Genomic DNA, 15,509 nt, shown 5'->3' on the forward strand with positions numbered 1-15,509 from the left:
TTGTTATACCCTATACCACCATAGTGGATTGGATATTATGCGTTTATGCTGAAGTTTGTAACGCCTAAAAATATTAGTCTAACAGCCACCTTAATGTACACCAAATGACTCAGAATCACTTGAATCTATTGAAACTGGATGAAATTGGTCCATTATTCCACATAGCCCCGATACTAATTTCCTGCCGAAATAGGACTACATTAATTTAGCACCAAATAAGTTGTATACAGTGCCGGACTTAAATATTCACATAGCATACAGATTTATCATTAATCTTCCATATTTTTTAAACGAAGGCCACAACTTTCGTACGATTTCAAAAAAATATTTATTTACGTATAACTTATTGAAATATATGGAAAAACTAAACATAAGTTGGCACATTTCAGAAAAAAAATTTAACTAATGTTTCGAAGTTCGATTTTAAGGGGACAAAAATATTCACACAGTTTCTAATTTTTAATAGGAAAATTGTTTTTTTTAATAGTTTAATATTTTGTGGAGTAGCCTATCTTTTTAATGACTTCTTTTAATCGTCTTGGCATTGAATCGACCAATTTTTGGTGACGTCAGCTCCATTATTTTGCCATTTTTGTAACAGGGCTTCTTTAAGTTGAGTCTTACTAATAATATGGTGCTTTCCTACACTTTCGGCCAATTTATCCCACAGATGTTCTATGGGATTCATGTCAGGCGATTGCGGTGGAGTCGGGGGAATGTGGGGAACATGATGCACTATTCATATTCGGACGTCATGGGCTGTGTGTTTGGGGTCATTGTATTGTTGAAAATAGAAACGTTCCCAAGCTGTAACTTTAGAGCGCATTGTAGTAGGGTTTCTTTTAAAATATTAAGGTTTTGATTCATTGAACCGTCGATGAAAACTAAGTTTCCTACACCAGATGCAGCCATACAACCCCACAACATGACCCCTTCTCCACCATGTTTGACAGTGTTTACTACATATATATTTCAATAAGTTATATGTAAATAAATATTTTTTTGAAACCCGTACGAAATTTTCGGCCTTCTTTTAAAAAATATGGAAGATTAAAGATAAATCTGTATGCTGTGTGTTTGGGGTCACCTAATTTTATGATCGGTCCAAAAATCACTTTAACGAACATAAATCTCTTAAAAATAGCTTAAATATAATTTAACAAAAATAAGTTTCATATAAAAATATCATGGCGATTGGTTCGCAATTGCTCATAGCTCAGTGTAGGGTATTGTATGGTCGGGATTGACCGACTATACTTTCTTAATTGTTTCTTATGTGTATTTAATATTTGAATTTGAATTGCTTCCAACGTTTTCATAACAGTTGGTTGGTTTGGTTAAATTTACTATTGATTTAAATAAATATAACGACAAATTATATTGTTTTTTTTTACAAATATTCCTAACAAACTACACTTTACAACACTTTTCTGCCATGTCATGTCACATTTTCTTTTAATTTTGCTTTATTTCCTTCTTTCTTTTCTTGAAAAGCAGTAAATCTAAAGCCACGTTTTAGAAAATCACCAAAAATCGTGTGTATGTGTTTATACTCACAATAAAAGATTTATATTATTTAGCAACTGGGGTAATACCTACCCCAATCAAAATTACACCTGTAAGTACTATGTATAATTAATTAATTATGTGTAATTTTACATTAAATTAACTTAATAACAAATTTACAGATTTTATACAGACTAGTTAGTAGCTGACATGAATGCTTTTATTTATTAATCAATACCAATCAATATCAATTAAAGAGGTTTTTAAAATAACTGTGTTATTTGTGAATTCTATATTTGGAAAACGTTTTGAAAATCTCGTTTATTATTCAACTTCGAAATGGCGTGTTGTGAACAAGGTACGATTATTTATACTAAACAAATCATTCTATTTAACATCTACGAATACTATTTAATTTTAATGTATCCATCAGAAAAATGTTCAATTCCTATTAATTACATTCGTGGTTGATCTGTTTTAATACTTTAAATTAGATAAAAAAGAAAGAAAAAGACCAAACTATTTTTTTCAAATTTAAAAAGCTGTTTGAAATCTGTTCGGATCTTAAAAGAGTATTTGCGTATTTGTCTTAATCTTTTTTTATCAAACATGATTTTGGAAAAAAAAAATGATTGTGTGGTAAAAAATATTCAAATGTCTGTTTTGTGTACAAAACTTAATACTCGAGATGCAGCCAAAAATATTTCCAAAATTGATCGGTTTTTAGCTCATATTTCATTGATGGCTCCATAAGATATCTGAGCCTTCAGAAGCATGATTGCAACCGACATTCGGATGGAAGGGCGGATATCGTTAAATGAACTTTACTATCTACATATATGTTATAGGATTGTATGACAAACATCATTCATTCCATGAACGATTTATACAAAAAATACCATTTTCTGATTATGGGTCTTCAGACTTTGTTCAAATTTGACTCACATGTACTATGGAGCCATTTTCTTATTTGATTTTTTTTGTTTTTATTATTTTGAAAAACTCACGATTTAATTCACTATTTTAGATTTTTGAAAAGTGACAAAATATTCTTGTAAAGCTTTTTTCCGATTTGGTTGATTGTGGAACCGTCTGTATTAGTATATATTAGTCCAGTACCCTCCCTCGATAGTTATCTACACAAATTTCGCTCCAAATAAATTTATACGAAAGTCATGTCACCTAAATTTATGATGATCTGTCCATAAACAATTTAAGAATACAATCTTAAATTAAAAATTATAATCTTAAATTAAGATTTATAACAAGAGTGTGATCTTGATTTCAATCGTAAAAAATACGATTTTATTCTTGAATTAAGAATTTTCTCATTTAACGGACTATTAATATTGGAATTGTTTGATTTTGGATGTAAAATCTCGATTTTAGCACGTTTTTTCTCTTAGTTTATCAAAAAATAGCTGAAAATTTAGGGAATTTAAAAAAAATATAGAAAAATAAACAATAAAAAAATGATTGCTTGTATCAACCAGATCAGTTGGGACCAGGGTTGGCAAAATTGATACCATCGTACTTTTTTTGATACTATTTGATGTTCAAAAGTACCGTGGTACTCCCGAGACTCATTTGATACGCACAAATCATATTGATACCGACATTGTAAATAATTTCAGAGAAAATTGCAAACAATTTTATAAAAAGTTTTGTAAAATTTTAAGAGAACGTTTAGATTTCGATGACGATATTTTGGTCTGGTTTAACAAAATGTTTTGAATGGAAAAACTAATAGTATTATTCCGTTTTTAATGAAAATGTTTCCAAACGAAAAAAAATTATTTGAGTCAATTAACACTCAATATAGAACATTGGGCTGATATAATTGAAATTAAACATTATCTAATGAAAATATATGTAATTTTTGTTTAATGGTATCGCAACTAAAATACAAATTAAATGAATTAATATTTTAGTAAAATTGTTTTTATGCTAAATTCCCAATTTTATTGATAAATTCACTGAAATTTATTTTATTGATAAATTCACTGAATTTTCAAATTTTAAATTTTAAATTTGTCTATACCTCATTCATCGGCTAATGTCGAAAGAGTATTTTCAATTCAAAACATTATAAAAACAAAAGAAAGGAACAAACTTCATTGTCTAATCTTATTCAAACCAAATACTTGCTGTTTCAATTTATTCTATGTGTGAATTATTATACGTTTTTCTTGTTAATAAATATTAAAAAAAAATTGTTTTAGTACCCTGGAGTTCAAAAAAGTACTCTCAGTAAAATATTTTGATACCGAAAGAAAAAATCATAACGAAGCGTTAAAAGTTGAAAATTTAAAAATGTGCATTGAAACTTACAATAGTTTTGTTTATGAATTTGATATCTGCACTAACAGTTTCTAACTTACAGCCTAAATCCAATATAAATTATAATCACTAGATTTTGGACATTTTATAGCCTATAAATAACACTCTGCTACAAAATGACACTTTTGTCAGAACTTGAAAAGCCACCTAATAGAGGTTGTAGGCCTAGGTGAGGACATACTAAAACCGTTTTCAAAGCTTTTGAAACACCCTCAAAATTTTGAGTTATTAAAAACGGTTTTAGGGTGGGTCGTAGTACTATAGTACCTCTATCTCATACATTTTTAGACCGATTTCAAAATTTTAAACAATTATGGTTAGGTAAAGAATTATGCTTTCATAAAATGTATGCATAAAATCTATATTCCAATAAATTGTGTAAGTTTTTATAAATAGTTTCGCTTTCTTTTTTACTTTTTTCGTAATTTTTCAAATTCAACAATAGTTATTTTAATTTTTTCCTATGAAACCCTATTTTATTTGCATCATATTTTAAAGACAATTTTATGGATTATAAAATTGCAAAAGTTATTAAACTTTTCAAAAAAAAGTTCGGAAAAATTTACCTTAAAAATTAAAAAATTTACAAATATTTTTTTTTATATACTTTTTTGTTTTGTTTTTATTCATATGGTTGGGGTAGTAAATAATTAAAAAAGGTGTTACTGAAAAGTTGAATAACTTTTAGAATTTTCATCCGATTTAAATAATTAAAACCATGTTTTGTTAAGAACTAAATTATACATATACATTGGTATAAATTTATATAAGCTTCCATATCAAAATAAGCAAAGAAAAACGACTAAAATCAAAAAAGTTGATAAATTCAGTTTTTCTTTTAGATATTCTTTTCTATTAGATACTTATAACTGTCAAATGTATCAAAAAAAGAACGTCATTTTAAAGCGTAGTCAGTTTTCTTTCCAAACATTTTAAAAAATTTATTGTCGAACAAAAAGTTACAGATCGATAATTTGACGAACATCACTGAAAACGGTTTTTTCAGAATAACTTCTGAATTTGAGGGTGTTTCTGAAATTTTTTACACAATTTGTAATGTACTCATCAAGTCTTATAACCCACACCGTGTAATTAATATTAAAAAAAAATAATTTTGGCCGAAAATTATATGGTGGTGTACAAGTGAAACCGAAATTTACCGATTTTTTAAATATTTCAGGTTTATGCATTAATCAAATAAAATTTTGACAATAGCTTTTAATAGATATTGAAATTTACATTAGTTTGAGGTATATATTGCTTATGTCTGATCATCAGAAATTTTTGTACCTCCAAACATAAAGAAGTATACATAGAGCGGAAACTAGAAAAACTCAAATATAATTATTACTCAAAAAATATAACATACGAGTGTTGTTTCCACATACATTCCTACCATGGCAGAATCAACCAGGTACAATTATTAGGGAGAGCTTTCAATCAGTTACCTTGTTATGTCAAACTACAGAAATAAAAGAAACGAAGCAAAATAAAATTGTATATTGTTTCTTCAGATTTACACCACACGCATCACTCCAATCTTTAATTTTATCTGCTACATTTCACATTTTTTATTCAAAAGAACATTTATTAACACTAATTTTATAAGCATTTACTTAAAATTAAATTTGAATATGAGAAATTTTAATATTGTTCAAATTGAAAATATTTTGAAAATTATTTTATTTTCGACGTTTGCTTTTATTGTTTTTCCAGTTTTCTTTAGTTTGTATGTATTTGACATTTAAGGGAAATTATAATTGAGAACATACTTTCTAATAATTGTACCTGGTTTGTTCTGCCATGATTCCTACCAAATAGGTTTTTGACAACTGAATTAGGTCTTTGACAGGAAAGTTTCCCCTATATAGAAATATAAATATATTATCACTTTTTTGCAAAAAAAAAGTGATAATATTCTCAGTCTCATATCTTGCAAACTTGTCATAAAGAACAAAAATTGTGAACATATAAAATCAAAAAAACTTCATCTTCAACATCAAAATCGCAAAATAAAAAAAAATGTTAAAAAATTCGAAATATGTTTAGAAATTAATTTTTTTAAAGCTGCCTAAAAGTATGCTTTAGTTTAGAATAATTTAATAGTTTATGGCCCAAAACACATAATTCCTTTAGTTTTTTCTTACTAACTTATATTGACCTGCCTAAACGGTGTTAGGAATTATTTCTATGAAGTTAATATGTTCTAGAAAGTTGTTTATTGAGAACTTAGGTACATTTTTTTAGTTGATTGTTTCCTTGAATTTTGAACGTTTTTCTATCTATGGACCGGAACAGGGAAAAAAAGGCAAAAAAAAATCCAATTTTTTAAAGTTTTTTGCGATTTTAATCTTGAAGATGAAGTTTTTTTGATTTTGTATGTTCACAATTTTTCTTCTTTATGTCAAGGGCTACAACTTTGCCTCAGAGAGTAAATCAAAATTCTGAACAGTTTGCTAAATATGAGCCTGAGAAAATGATCACTTTTTTTTTGCGAAAATGACACCGAGGGCAGAAATCTTTGTGAAAAACAAAATAAAGTCAAAGTAAAAATTGAAAATTTCAAATTTGAAACTTTAATATCTTTTAAAGTATAAATTAAGTATTAGTAAAATAAATAGGAATTTTGTTAATATCCCATTTGCTTTATAGCGACAATTCATTTAATCTCTGTGCGTATTTGTACAATTTATTTGTACAAACTATAGGTGGTCAACTTTACACCCTGTACCTCACCTTGTATTATAGTTTAATTTTCTTAAATTTTATGTTCTCCTGTACGATTTTTTTGTACATCATTTTATAATCAGACCATTAGTTTAGAATAGACTACATATTTATTATCACTTTTCTTCCGATCGACCCCACATCAGGATTTTTGGGTTCAGCATATGCTAGGAGACTTTCTATTGGCAAGAAAAATTTAAATATTTATAAAAAATAATTAACGGTTCATTTTTAATTTTTGGATCCAATTTTAATATAATTTCTATTATTTTCTTTCTTAAAAAAATATCAAAAGATTGACGCCTGGATTTTTTTCTAGTCAATTTTTCTGGAATAGGCAATTTCAGATTGTATATCTTCACAAGCTAATTCTGAAAAGCTTTTTATATTGATTTTCTAACATTTAACAATGTCCGTCCAGACCTAAAAATTTTACCTATTTACTTCCAACAATCACTTTAACGTCACTGATGTACATATTTTTGATTATTATTGTCGCTTATTGTGAAGAACGAGAATTAAAAGTGCGTAGTTTTCAACCTATTACGAAAATAACCCCCAAATTGGTGGTACACATTTGTTTTCCTCCTTTTCCCATCACAAGGTTTGAGAAAAAAACCTCTATTGAGCCAAAACTATAATAAATATATGGATATTATAATATAGCGAAAGCCTTTTTCCAAACAAACAAAAAAAAAGTCTTTTTTGGACAACATTTACAAAACTCGTGATTAACAATCAATATCTGGTACAAAACTGAAGACTTGATTCAAAAGTTTATTTTTTTGTTTGTTAATTTTTCCGTATTCATCTCACCCATGCGCATTGTTCGGGTAGTATGGGAAGTTTTCACGTTGTCATTGAAAATTACAATGCAAATTTACAAAGTATGTAGTACATTTCCACCCTTATTCGTAATAACATTTAGTATCTAAACATTATCAAATGTTTATTTATTTAAGAAAGTTAAACAAAAAAAGCTTTTATTATAAGAAATATGTATTTACTATTGGAAATTTTGTTAAAAAAAAGGAAAAGAAAAAGAGAAATTATTCTATGTTGTGAGTAAACAAACGTGAACAATACTTTCGTCGCTATATGCTTCTCACGTGCATTCCATCCTCCATACAAAAAAAAAATCTATTATTTAAATAAAAACTGAAAGTGTCAGTCTGACAAAAATCTTTGTTCGTATTAGACCTCGAGTTGTGTGACGTAGAGATGTTAAATAGATTAGTAGAAATTCCCATTAATAAATGGTCAACATTACGTGATTTGTATACAAAACGTAAAGATCGTGCATCATGTTATAATTTATTACAAACTTTTATAAATTGGAAGAACCAGGAACCCGAGCTACCCCTGACCATCTATTCACTGAACGGCGATTGGGAGTCCGATGGTACATTCGTTGCCAAGGTAATATACTATATATGCAATACACAATACTAAGTATATACATATATACGCTTGATCCAACCAATTTCGCTTGTATACATTTTTGCAGTTTTTTAATCAAATATTTTTCAATACGTGCGGAGAGAATCTGCAACATATGTTAAAAGCTTTAAAGTGCTTGGACTCATCGGAATATTATGTATTAGCTGGGTATCAAGACTTTTTGGTACCAGTTGTGAAGCAATATTTAAGGGACTGTGGAGTGGATGAGCAAGAATATAACCCTACGAGTACGTTTTGGTATCATATACCCAAAGAGCAGGCTAAACAATTTACAATCGAGTAAGTAAAACAAACCTAAATGAATAACAAAAATATATATTGGCAAAATCATTTAAAATTTTGTTATTGTAATTAATCTATGAGTATTAGGGTGGCCCCCAACAAAATTTGTGCATGTTTCCAACTAAAATTCATTCAAAGATACCATTTTCTATGTCATGTTTGTCCTGGGTTCAGTATTTGGTGAGCTGTATCAGAGGATAAAAATGTCCTTTTTAATGTTATAAAATCCTTGGACATGTACCTTTTTTGAGAAATGTTTTTTCAGGGTTCAGTATTTGGTTAGCTGAATCAAAGTATAAAAAGGTCCTTCTTTAAGGTCATAAAATCCTTGGTCAAGGACCTTTTTATCCTTTGATCCAGCTCGGCAAATACTGAACCCAAGACAAACATTTCTCAAAAGTTTTGTCTATGGCTCAGGATTTGGTGAGTTGGATCAAGGTATTAAAAGGTCCTTGTTTAAGGTCATAAAATCCTCAGTCAAGGACCTTTTTTGAAAATTGTTTGTCCTGGGTTCAGTATTTGTTGAGCTGGATCAAAGTATTAAAAGGTCCTGTTTTAAGGTCATAAAAACCTTAGTCAACGACCCTTTTATCCTTTGATCCTTCTTACCTGGATCAAGGTATAAAAAGGTCCATAGAAACCTTAGTCAAGGACCTTTTTTGAGAAATATTTGTCCTGTATCAATGTTTAAAAATTTAATTTTTTAAGGTCATAAAAACCTTAGTCAAGGACCTTTTTATCCTTTGGTCCAGCTCACCAAATACTGAACACTGAACAAAATAGTTTGAGAAGTGGTCTCCTCAAACAAACTAAACTTTAATTTTAGTAGGGAATATCGACACCTTATTTTTCATTCACACAAACGGGGCCAGCCTAATAAATATTCGCCATTCGCATTCGATTCGATTCGCTAAAAATATAACTCATAAATACTCTTGTAGGTGTCATTTATTTAAAATTAAAAATGCAAAAAGTCATCAAAGTGCAAAGACACACAACTACTAAGACAAAAGGAAATTTATTTTATTTTTTAAATAAAACACTGACGGAATAGAGCAAAGTATGTTTTTTTATTTAAACATATTTATTCTTATTTCAAACCAAAAAAAACAATCAAATGGCTAACATCTCAAAATCAATTTAAAAATAATTTTGTTTAAAAAAAATTGTGATCATTTAAAAATATGTATTTTAAAAGTGAAAATTCTTAATCTATTGTATAATAAAGTGCTTTAGTACTTACGTATGTATGTATATGTACTGTATATCGTCGTTGCAGCAACAAAAAGTCTCATGTGTAATTTTTCAAATTTTTTTTTATTGATCAGCCAAATATCAGCCAAAATATTCTCAAATACAACAACCATTGGTTTCATACACCTTTCATAGAGATTTGCTCCCCCCGTTAAGTTCTTAAAAACACAATGGGCTTCTTGTTGGCCCAGCGACGGCTATAGAGTATAAAATAATATAAACAATTGATTTTCTGTTTTATTTTTCACAAATCCCTCCTAAGGCCATACATACATCTTTTCGTATAAATTTGAGGTTGCTGAATCCGAATCTGGTAAGAAACATAATTTCTTATAGATTTCTTTTTATTGGCCAATTCTACTACATATTTTTTATTATTCGATGTTACATGAAACACGACTTTTTTTGACTTTCTACTCAATACTATTGGCAAATATTATAATTTGAAAATAACGGAAACGTTTCAAAATTGTATTTTATTTTAAAAAAAAAAAAACACTTAATTACACAAATATTGATATAATTTTACTTTATCCAAGCATGTATCCCGCTTCATTGTTAGTACATAGTGAAAATTTTATTCCAAGCAAAATTTGTATCAAAAACTTTCCAAAATGCAATTAAAGTGCCAATACTATTTTCTTATTTTCATGGACCAAAATAACATTAATGAACGTAAATTTTCGCCAGCTTCATAACATATCGCTCAATTGTGATTATTGTGAAAACATGATCTGTAAAATATTAGGATGATAGGATAACGTTAACAGGCGGGGCAACGCCTCTGAAGGGGCAAAAGCATTTCTTCAAAATATATTGCCCTTCACGAGTTAAAGATTAACGTTGTCCGATTTTAGTAAAGCTTTCTAAACAGGCTTTACTTAAAACTAGCTTAACCCGTTGAGCATCGCTACCCCTATCGTGGTAATTTTAAATAATTTGAAAGGATTTTATAAAAAACTAGTTGACCCGCCCGGCTTGACCGTATATTCCTATTTATTTGCAAATAAAATATCAAAATTGTTACTGCATACTTTAGGGAGCTTTTTTATTACAGTTGACTGGACTCAAAAAAAAAACGCGGTTTTACCCGGAATTTTTTAATTTTTTTCTTTACAATTTTCTCCTGAAAATATCGAATCGAATAAAAAAAATCAGCCAAATCGCTCCAGCCGTTCTCACGTGATGCCATTACATACATGGACCATTTCATTTTTATATAGATATATAGAAGATAGATAGAAGATTAAATAAATATACAGGCCTGTCACACATTTCGTTCGGAATGGTTTCAATTCCGTAGTTTTTATTCCGATCGATTTCGTTTTAGATTCTTCAGATTCCGTGTAATTTGTTAATTCAAAAAATATTTAATAATTCTGTATTTCAGATTTTAATTTGACAGGCAATTGATTAAAATTTTAAGAAAATCAAATAAATACAAACAAATAACAATTCCACTTTGAAAATTGAAAGTGGTTTCATTCCGAAAGAAATTTTCATTTCACTTTTTGTGAAGAAGCAAATTACGGAATTAATTCCACTTTCGATCGGAATGGAATTCTGTGACAGGCCTGATAATAAATACCCGAATTTGGTTGCTACCACCCATTGTTCTCATTAAGTACAGTTCTACCATCGTAAAATTATAAGAAATTGATTCAGACAAAACTTAAAGATAATTGATAATATTTATTCATTTTGTATGTTGGGTTCCATGTTCACCCGCTCATTATCAGACAAATAACGTAAAATTATAAAAGAATCTCACAATTTTAGTTATACAGATATACAAAATTTAATATGTAATTTGTATAGAAGGTTCCACACCCACTGTTCCGATCCAGACAATTTTTAGCTAAACTCCGTACAGTGATAAGAAATAGATTCATACAAAGTTCAATTGAAAACACTATTTGTCGAGGCAATAAATTATAAATTAAATAATAAATTAAAAATTGTGACAATATGCATATGTATAAATATGCATTTTAAATTAAAATATAACCAAATATGCGTTATCAATAAAATATGCCCTAACACATCAAAGAAATTTATATTTGTTTCCCTTTTATTGGTAAAAATATCGGTTTAAAATCAATTTTAAATCAAAGTAGTATCTGTAAATATTCCAAAACCGAAAGACCCGAAAGGTCTAGTGATAACCGTTAGTGAGTTGGACCATTTTAAAAAAAAAGCTTTTTTTTAATTGTTTGTAAATATTTACATTTTCTCCCAAGACAACATATATAACATAGAGTTTCATTAGAATGGGCTTTTCTAGTCTATCTAATGGTTATACGTCATATCCAGCCTGACCTTTAGTATTGCGATATTCCACTATTTGTATGATTGATGAAAAATTTACTTGATTTAAGAAGTGTATCGTTAATTGTATTTTCAATATTAGTACTATTAAAGTTCGTTTGATATCGGGCATTCAATCTGATAAATATCATGTTTCAGACATGCGCAATATGGGTATCAAAATGTTTGTTTTGACAAGTAGATACAGCAGTTCCCTTCCACATTGTATATATTGTGGGAAAAAATGTAAATATTTACAAAAAACTGAAAAAAGCTCTTTTTTTAAAATGGTCCAGCTCACGAACAAATTTTGGGAAACATCATAAAGCAAACCTCTTCATACGAAGTGAGTCGCTAATATAGCAATTTCCTTTTGAAACAAGTATTAAAATTATTGATGGATTGTACAAATTATTGCGTAGAATTCAAATCACCGGTACGCCTAAATTATGAAAAGTATTAACCTGATTCTTTTTACTTTTACTCTCTTAGATATCAACATATATTAGACAGACTCGCAGTCTAATATTATCCCTCAAAATACAGCTTGGTAGGTTTTAAATGTTTCCCAAAACATTTTGTGTCCAGTGATAATCGTTCAAACTGGACCGTTTCTAGATAAGCATTATTATAGTTATTTTTAAATATTTCTATTTTCTCTTAAGTATGATGCAGAGTGGGGAGGAATCAAAATGTTTTGAATATAAATCTGTCATTTCTAACTGGCTGATCCGATTTACATAGGCGTAACTGAGGACTATTCAAGTTTATTTTTTGACGATGGGCACCAAAGACCTCTGAGGAGCGGTCAAATATATAACGGCTAAAATATGCTAATAACAAGCCTTTCGAAATTTAAATTATTTTTGATAAAAGTTTTTAATTTTGGTCTAAGTGTTCAAAAATTCCAAAGACAACAGTTTTAAATTTCCATCTTTATAGTGGGTTTTAAAATGTGTTAACAAACAAACCTTTCATTGAATATTACACAGGGCAACAAAATCGAAAAAATTTTAGAGGCTTTTTAAACGACTTCACAATTTTGATGTATTGTGGTTCCAGTAGTCCAAATAATTCTCCATTTTAAAAAAAAAAATTTTTTTTTAAAATTGTGTTTTTTTGACGTTTCTCCACATAATTTATGATAACTATAAAAGGGTTAGTCCGATATTATTAAAATAAACATAGAAAAGTTTATTAGTTCAAGAAATAACAAACTGAAGCAAACCGATAAAGTAATAAACATGAACAATTTCTGCCGTTTTGGATTTTTCAGGAGTTTTTTGTGCTTTAAAAAACTCATGAAAAATCCAAAGCGGCAGAAATTGTTCAGGTTTATTACTTTATCGCAAACCCACATATATTAGCAACAAACTAAGATATCGATCATAAAAATCGATTGATTCTTTTCGAATTTATTCACAATTACGTGAATTCGCTCATTTTCAAAAATTTTGTTTTTTTGTTTGATATACATAAAATTGAATCGTTAATGTTCTGCTTTTGATTGATTGAATTTTGAAAACATTTTCCCCATACTATGTACAAATTTTCACATAAATTATGTGTTTCAATCGGTTCAGTAGTTTCGGAGTTATAAAAACAAATTGAAGCAAAAAATTTTTTTTTTATGTGAAAATACCAAATTTTTTGGTTTTAAAAAAATCATGAAAAATCGAAAAAGGCAGAAATTGTTCAGATTTATTACTTTATCGTAAAGCCACATGTAATAGCAACAAAATATCATATCGATCATAAAAAGCAATGGATTATTTTCGAATTTATTCAGAATTAGGTGAATTCGCTCATTTTCACAAAATTGTATTTCCTTACAAGCGTGTACTTTGAATGTAAATTTTACATGTGTTTTGTTTTTGTTAGAATTTTCGTTACAATAACAATCGGCTGAAAATCAACTGCTGAAAATCAACTGCCTGCATTTTCTCGGAAATGGTTGCCAGTACCATGGAGCCCAAACAAACTGTCCCTCGTATAAGTCCATGTTTTTGTGCCGATGTCAGTTGCAAAGATTGTGTTTTTTTGTCAAAACTTCATCCCAGACAGCCTGTTTATATACTTTAGTAACCTTCAAAATTAAGTTTGAGCAAAGTCTTTGCAAAAATTAGCTTAGTGTACTTTGCCAAAAAATGCAATTTGATAAATGCTAAGTGAAAAGTTGATAAGTTGTTTTGTGTAATAGGGCCCTGCTCTGTATTTGTATCAATTATGTTTGTAAGTTATTTGAGAGCTTCGGAATAGGCAGACGGACATACATATATCGCTATATCGACTCCGATATCAATAATGATCCAAAATATATGTACAAAACATAATTTTGTTGAAATTTGAGTAAATTTTGTTCACGATTTTTATTTCTTAGTCTTTAATATTACAAGACATTAAACGCAGCATAATTATATAAATTTTAAATGGTTTTATATCGATTCGAAACGATTAAAAGATAATGGTAACGCTAATTTGTATTATTATTTTAGCGGTGACGGTATTTGCTTTATGGGGTCGCAAATGAAAAAAGTGGAAGTTATAAACGGAATGATAAACTTAGTATATTGTACTACATCCTTAGAAACTCATTTTCTGCAAAATATATACATATTTTGTTAGATTTATGTTTAAAATCTCTGAATATATTTTTACACATATATCGCTTCAGTTAGATTTAAATGATCACCATTTGATCGTAATTCGCTTCCACTACATAAACCTTTTTAAATTCTTAACATATTATTTTAACACATAAAATTTGATTTTCGTTACTCTAAATTTCATTATATTCCCATTAAAAATATGCATTTATTTGGAACTTTGAATTTATTTATTAAAAACAATGTATTTCTTTGCAGTCCTCCCAACAATATACAACTAAAGCCTCTAGAAGAATGTCACGTTGAACAGATAAATAACTTATGGTCCCACAGGTTACCATATTCAATTGAATTGATCAGGACACTAATACGCCATAATGACTCGGTTGGTTTATTTGAAGACGACCAACTGGTGGCATGGTGTTTAATGTAAATTAATCAGAAAGAAAAAACAAACATCTTACAACAAACTAAATACCAAATTATTTATATTTTACAGACGTCCTTTGGGGTCTCTTGGACTGCTGCGTGTGTTGGATACTCACAAACGCAGGGGACTCGGCAATTTGGCAGTGCGTTACTTGTCCAAAGTTCTGGCCGAAAAAGATATTGAAGTGGCTGCTACGGTGGTTTTTGATAATGTGCCATCATGTTCCATGTTTGAGAAACTGGGTTTCAAAGTTATTGATAAAGTGTATTGGGCCGATAAGCCAGCTAATAAATGAATATCAATTAAAAAACACCGTTTCATATTCTAGTAACTATGCAATAATGCAGTTTTCAGATTTATATAAGTTACTACACTTCATGCACTGCACGAATAGTAAGAATAGGTACATATGTATGTATGTAAATGCATTATTCAGTATCTATCGGTGAAAACAAATTGGACAAATATCGCGTTGTAATTTTTTTTTTTCAATTCCAAAGAAAGTAAATATTTTAGAAACAACAAGTGCACACTAAAATAAAAATACATCCTCATTATTATTAAATATTAAAGGTATTTACAGACGATAATGCTAA

General features: G+C 28.8%; 1 protein-coding gene across 1 annotated transcript; it reads left to right on the forward strand.

Moving 5' to 3' along the window:
• The first annotated feature begins 7,761 nt into the window (after nt 1-7,761).
• LOC135951790 (uncharacterized) lies at nt 7,762-15,209 on the forward strand. The gene is made up of 4 exons (XM_065501514.1): nt 7,762-7,992; nt 8,081-8,313; nt 14,742-14,912; nt 14,983-15,209. The coding sequence occupies exons 1-4, from the start codon at nt 7,795-7,797 to the stop codon at nt 15,206-15,208; spliced, it is 828 nt and encodes a 275-aa protein (XP_065357586.1). The 5' UTR covers nt 7,762-7,794; the 3' UTR covers nt 15,209.
• Nucleotides 15,210-15,509: the final 300 nt, after the last annotated feature.

The sequence above is a fragment of the Calliphora vicina genome, chromosome 2 (assembly GCF_958450345.1).
Source record: "Calliphora vicina chromosome 2, idCalVici1.1, whole genome shotgun sequence".
Taxonomy (NCBI): Eukaryota; Metazoa; Arthropoda; class Insecta; order Diptera; family Calliphoridae; genus Calliphora; species Calliphora vicina.

Excerpts from the sequence above, each read along its gene's own strand:
- LOC135951790 (XM_065501514.1), top strand. The coding sequence starts at position 7,795 with ATGTTAAATAGATTAGTAGAAATTCCCATTAATAAATGGTCAACATTA. Across the intron at positions 7,993-8,080 it reads ATGGTACATTCGTTGCCAAG|TTTTTTAATCAAATATTTTT; the intron begins GTAATATACTAT and ends ACATTTTTGCAG. Across the intron at positions 8,314-14,741 it reads GCTAAACAATTTACAATCGA|TCCTCCCAACAATATACAAC; the intron begins GTAAGTAAAACA and ends ATTTCTTTGCAG.